The sequence below is a fragment of the Strix aluco genome, chromosome 8 (genome assembly GCF_031877795.1).
Source record: "Strix aluco isolate bStrAlu1 chromosome 8, bStrAlu1.hap1, whole genome shotgun sequence".
In the NCBI taxonomy this organism is placed as follows: Eukaryota; Metazoa; Chordata; class Aves; order Strigiformes; family Strigidae; genus Strix; species Strix aluco.
In genome coordinates this window covers 1,960,432-1,966,844 of record NC_133938.1, presented here as the reverse complement: position 1 = coordinate 1,966,844, position 6,413 = coordinate 1,960,432, and the positions used below count along the sequence as shown (strand labels likewise).

The window sequence follows — 6,413 nt, the reverse complement described above, 5'->3', positions numbered from 1 at the left end:
GGGCCTAGCCTAGGAAAAGAAACTAAGGTAGACATTTCAACTGACAGAGGGGAGATTTAGGTTAGAACTAAGGAAGAAATTGTTCCCTGTGAGGGTGGTGAGGCCCTGGCACAGGTTGCCCAGAGAAGCTGTGGCTGCCCCCTCCCTGGAAGGGTTCAAGGCCAGGTTGGACGGGGCTTTGGGCAACCTGGGCTAGTGGAAGGTGTCCCTGCCTGGGGCAGGGGGGTGGGACTGGGTTGTTTTTAAGATCCTTCCCCCCAAACCACTCTGCGGGTCTATGAGGATTTAAACCGACGCGTTCGCTCTGCGCATGCGCCGTCCCCTCCCCCCCACAGGCCACGCCCCTCCCCTCCCTCCACCAATCAGCACCCTCCGCCCCGCCGGTTCCCGCGGCCGGTAACCGAGGCGCGGGGGGTGGGGGCGTGTCAGACCGGTTAAGGGGAGGATCCTCATTTACATGAACCAATAGGAGGGGGAACATGCAAATAGGGGCGGTGCGGGTTGGCCGGGCGCGGGTCGGATACCGCCCGAGGGGCGCCTTTGTCCGGCAGAGGCGGCGGCGCCGAGCGAGCGGCGGGTCCCGGCCCCGGTCCCGGCTCCGGCCCCAGCCGCACTATGACTCTGGCGGAGCTGCCTGGGGACCTCGGCACGGCCGGGAGGTGAGGTACGGGGGTGCGGCGGGGTGGGGTGCGGCGGGCAGGAGGGGTATCGACCCCCCGACCCTTCCCCCGGTGACCGGCGTGTCTGTGCTTCTCCCCGGCGGCAGGATGGAGCGGGCGGGGGACGCGCTGGAGGAGGTGCTGAGCAAGGCTCTGAGCCAGCGGAGCCTCACCCTCGGCGTCTACGAGGCCGCCAAACTGCTCAACGTGTGAGTGACACCCCCCCCCCCAAAATCCCCCTCAAATCCCCGACACCCCCCCGGTGTGTCCCCGTCCCCCCCAAATCCCCGCCGGTGACCGCGGGTGTCCCCGCAGGGACCCGGACAACGTGGTGCTGTGCCTGCTGGCGGCTGATGAAGAGGAGGCGGGAGACGCGGCCTTGCAGATCCATTTTACCTTAATCCAGGCTTTTTGCTGCGAAAACGACATCAACATCTTGCGGGTCAGTAACCCGGCGCGGTTGGCCCAGCTCCTGCTGCCCGCCACCGGCCCCGAGCCGCCCGCCGACCTCCACTGCGTCCTCGTCACGGTGAGCCACACCGGGGGACACACACACAAACACACACACATGACACCCCACAACAGCCCGAAACAGGGCGTCGAGTGCCTCCAACACCCCGAGCCTTGGGGCGTCGTTCATGGATCGCACGCACCCCGCCAGCAGCCGCTTGAAGCCCTTCGGGGGGGCCACTGGTTGCTGCCAACCCCCCCAGTTCCAAAAGGGATATGGGGTGTTACAGGGTGGGCGGGGGGACACCCCCAAAGCCGGCCCGGCTGCAGCAGTGCGGCTCTTAGGGCAGAACTTGTCTTACCAGGAAGCCAGGATGAGCACGGAACACGTCTTAAAATCCTGCAAAGCCGGGAATCCAGTGCCATTCCCAAATGTCACTTGGGGAGAACCGGAACTGACCGCGCCTGCGGCCACCGCTCGGCGCTGGGGCCTGCGGCCGGCGCGTGGGAGAGGGTCCCCCAGCCCCTGTGAGGATCCTGGGAAACTTTTTTTTCCCTATTTTCTTTCTCCTTTTTTTTGCATTTCCCCATTTCTTTTCCTACTCCACCCTGGAGCCCAAGGCTGCGAAACCCCTCGCGCAGTTCTGGGGTTGGTTTGTTTGTTTGCCTGAGTGGCAATTTAAGATGATTCATGCTGCTGCGTTTTTTGCTGCGCTTATTATTATTTTTTGTTTTCTCCCTCTGCGAGGATAGTTTTTGCTTTGTTAAAGCACTCCCCCCCCTCTCTCTTTCCAGAACCCCCATGCCTCGCAGTGGAAGGATCCAGCGCTGAGTCAGCTGATGTGCTTCTGCCGGGAGAGTCGCTACATGGATCAGTGGGTGCCGGTGATTAACCTCCCCGAGCGGTGACCGCGCTGGGCCCCAAACGAACTGAACCGAATTGCACTGAAGTTTTGCAATACTTTCGCAGTTGCTCAGGAAGTAACTCCCTGCCCTGGCACGAGGATTACGGGAAGGTGGGGGGGAGGACACAAAAAAAAAAACCCAACAAAAAGAAAAAAACAACAGAAAAATAATTTAAAAAAAAAATAAAACTGATGTCAAGGGGGGGGTAGGCTGATGTTGAACAGTCGTGGGACTGAAGAAAAGCGAGTTGGAAGCGCTGAGGATGAGCGTGGAAGCGGAGGGAAGAGCAGCGAGCCCTGCCCGAGGCGGGGGGTGCCACGGCTGCCTGGCCCCAACACCCTTCATGGTTGGTGGTGTTTTTTTTTTTTAAAGTGCAACTTAACAGTTTCTGGTTTAAATACCTTTAAAGAGCAAAAAAAAAAAAGGTTAATCGAAACATTTTACAAACAATTTTATTGTATTTTTGGGATGTTAATTCTCAAGTTTTTATGCTAAGATATATAATAAGTTATTTTATGATATTGATGAAAAAAATTATTTATACTCAGAGGTTTGAGAACCAGAATGCCCTTAAGCAGTTGGTCTGCAACCACACGTCTTTTAACAGTTGGCTGTTAAAAGCAGCGACGTTAATATAATTGTTTGAAATTGGATAGTGTTTTGTTTTTCGGGTTTTTGGGTTTGGGGTTTTTTTTTTTTTGAAATAAAGTTTAAACTCCAACCCTCAGTCCTGGGTTTTATTTTCTTACCCTATTCATTAGCGTACAGTCGAAAGGGCTTGTTTGGCAGCTGCTTCCTTGTCCCGGCCACGGGCAAGGTCCTGTTGTGCTGGTCCGGTGTGGGTTTATTCCTAGCCCCTCCCAAGCCATTAAATGAAAAAGCAGCCAATGTGCTGCAGGAAAGGTTGGAAATGTTATTTATTTTTTCTTGAACGCTGCCACTCGAGTTTAAAAAAAAAAAAACCAACATGAGAGGAAGCGTTTAGAGGCTCCAACACTCCTGCAGAGCCTTTTTGGAAGGTGGGGAAACCCGATTCCTCATTGGAGAAAAACTTGACCCGCCGTTTCCTTTCCCAGGAAGGTGTCTGTCCAAGGGCTGCACCACCGCCCGCTCCAAACCCTCCTGGATTTGTTCCCCGCACACCCCCAGCGCTGCCTGTGCGCCCCCTCGGGGTTAGGGGGTTTCTGTGCCAGGCTCCTTTTTTTTCATTCCACAGATCCTCTGGCACGCAGAACGCCATACTCCGCGTGGCAGAAATCTCTCTCCGGGCCCCGCGAGAGCAGAACATCCTCCCATCCCTCCCACCCACGCCGCTCGCTGCCGACAAGAGCCTGGGGGAGGCCGCGGGGACGCCGGTGACCTACATCGGGCCTTCCCTAATCACCCGCGTGTGCCGCACCCCGGCGCGCTGCCCCACGGCACCCGGCCGTGATGCCGCCCAGCTGGCCGGACGCTGCGGTCCTCGCAGTGTCACTTTGTCCCCAACCATCCCAGCGGGATGGGTGCCACATTTGCCTCCGGGCCCCGGCGGGCGGCGAGGCCCGACCAGTTCTCCCGCTCCCCGGACACGCGGGGCGGCACGAGGCCGCCCGTCCCCAGCCAACGAAGAGGTTGGGTCAGGCTCCGACACGTTCTCTGCACAAAAAGGGAGTTTTCTGAACGTATTATTTTTAGCTTCGTTATTACGGCGTTTCAAAAGCAAATACACCCCAAGAGCTGATCCGCTGGCTTGTTGCCTCTGCGCACACGTATTTAAAAACCCTCTTTCTGATGCATGTGGCTTTAGCAGCAAAAATGTCAGATATTGAGGAGAAAGTTTAACCACGCCTGACCATAAACACACGCAAATCCAGCTCCGGGGATCTTTTACCCGCCTCTGCCATCGTACGCCAGACACTCTGTTGCTCCCAAGTGCATAACAGAGGGCGGGTGGATCATTCACAGATTCAGAATTAAAATTAATTGCAAATATTTGCAATTTCGCTCAGTTCTGCCTTGAGCTGAACCTCCCCGATTTCTCCCAGTGTCTCTCCCAGCCCCTGTCCCCACGCTACAAACTGCCTGGCCAGGACCCAGGGCTGGCCCTGGGGGCACATGGCCCAACATCTGCCTGTGCACCCAAACGCTCTTTTTTTTCCCCAAAACTAGCCAGCTCCAAACAGGGGGAGAGGTGTCCCACCTGATCACGTGCCAAACTCTCCCCAAAACACCCAGAAATGGGTCCCGGGGGGCAAAGCTGAACCACAGCCCAGCAGCACCCACACATCAAGGAAGCACCAGTGCTGGGAAAGGTGGGAAGGGCGTACGACACATACCGGGAGGGACATTAATGCTGATAACGAGCCAAAAAGGAGGAGTAAGTGGCAGCTGCACGCGGCGATGGGACGTCTCCGGACTCCGGAGCGCGGCCTGGAGATCCTGCTCTGCCCTCCGATCACTGCACCCCTCCTTTAACTGGCTGGTTTGGGCCTTCCTTGTGCTGCAGCCTCAAAACCAAAAACCATCAAGAGAAGAGCGACAAGTTCAAGCAGATCTGATTGTTTTTGGCAAAGTGCGGCCCGAGGAGGGGCCCGGCTCCCGGGGCAGTGGCTGGGGACACGGGCGCTTTGGGGACGGGGATGACGGCCCTGCACCCAGCATGCGGAGCTGAGCCAAGAGGGATGGGTCAGGATTGCCTGGAGACAAAGGGTGTGGAAAGTAATAAAAAATATAAAAAAAAAAAAATCATCTCCCCCCCCAACAGAATCAAGGCTTTACCAAGGGTCTTTAATAAATCTAAACTTTTTTTTAGTGAAGAACACCCAGCTTCTGTCACTGCTCTGGGGCCGAGGTGTCCTGCAGCTCTCACCCAAATATCGCCCCGACGCCCAGCCCAGAACATCGTGTGAGATCGCCTTTTTTCCCCTCTTTTAGCCCCACGGGTTTGACATGAACAGGTCCTACCTGAGACAAGATTTAAACACGACCAGCAAGCACGTTTGAGGGTCTGGGTAGGCGCACCCCCACCATACCACCTGGGGGCTGCAGAAGACCTGTCCTTGCTTCCACCCGACACTATGGGACAGCCAGGTGCTTTTGGGGACCCCTGGCAGATTGGGAGGGGTCAGAGCGGGGGGTACTGGTCCCACCTGCACAAGCGAGCCCCATCCCGACCCCACCACCACGGAGGAAACCCCCAGCGACGCACCGGCGGGTGCAACCTTTGCAGCTCAGCAGCTCCAGGAGGCCAAGGAAAATGAGCGACATAGCATAGAAAAAGCAGAAATATTTTAGCAAGGGGCTATTTTAGCAAGAGTCAGGCCACCAAGCCACCAACCAGCCCTTCTCCCTTTAATGTGAGACAGCGTTAAAGAGTCAAATTAGAAAATACAGAGAAAACCTCACAAACAACAAGCTGGCTACTTAATTTATGGGGAAAAAAGAAAAAAAAAAAGAATAAATACTCATTCTGGAGTGGTATTGGGTTGACTTAATATAAAAAAGAGGGATGCTGCCTCTGTGGGTTTTCCCCAGCAGCTGTGGATGCAGATGGTCTCATTTCTCCTTTTTCATTCTACTACAGCAGCGCCTGTATTTCCCCTGAACTTTACAATTCCTGTTCTTTCACAAGAGTATTTATAGCAAAAGAGCAAAGTGCAAACATAACCGCTCAAGCTTTTGCACGCCTCTATATATTGCGTTTAAAAAATAAAGGGTTTACCAAAAATCTACCCATTAAATGCCGTCAGAAGCCGGCAGCTGTGTGGTGCTGAGTTAGCTGAGGATCTCAGGTCTTCTACCTAAAACTGAGAAAGCACCTGAAAAAAAACCTGGCATGGTGTTTTTTTAATCCAACATCTCTGACCACCGACGCGCTCATGGCCACCTACAATCAAACCTTTTGTTCTCTGGATGTGTAAGCAAGCGTGAAACAGATGCTGGCATAAATCCTGCCCCAGCACCGCAAAGATGTCAAAATTGCAGGGAAAAAAGGTGAAAAATAGACTTAACTCGGCCGCAGGGCTGGGACAGAGCCACGGCCACAGCCCGGGCACACTCGGCATTGGCTTGACAAACGTCGGAGGGTTGGTGGGAGAGGAGTGACGGAGCGAGCCGCAGGAATGTGCCAGAAGCTCTTTATTAGAAAATACAGAGTTCAGCACCGCCGCGGACACGGCCTGACGGGTGGGGATGACGGGAGGCGGCCAAGCTCCGGTGCAGGGCAGGGTGCCGGTTTATTTAAGGGCAGACACTAGAGAAAAGAAGCCAGACACCAACAGCACCTCTGCAGCCACACAGCTGATCTTTTTTTTGGGGGTGGGGAGCACTAATAAAATAAAAACACAGATTGCTACAGGGACAACAGATTGATAGAACAATATTCAGGCCGTAACAGGTTATTTACCCTCCCCACACACC

At 55.0% G+C, this 6,413-nt stretch overlaps 1 protein-coding gene across 1 annotated transcript; it reads left to right on the top strand.

Moving 5' to 3' along the window:
• Positions 1 to 562: 562 nt before the first annotated feature.
• GADD45A (growth arrest and DNA damage inducible alpha) lies at positions 563 to 2,742 on the top strand. Its single transcript, XM_074833167.1, has 4 exons — positions 563 to 659; positions 767 to 868; positions 975 to 1,188; positions 1,905 to 2,742. The coding sequence occupies exons 1-4, from the start codon at positions 616 to 618 to the stop codon at positions 2,016 to 2,018; spliced, it is 474 nt and encodes a 157-aa protein (XP_074689268.1). The 5' UTR covers positions 563 to 615; the 3' UTR covers positions 2,019 to 2,742.
• Positions 2,743 to 6,413: the final 3,671 nt, after the last annotated feature.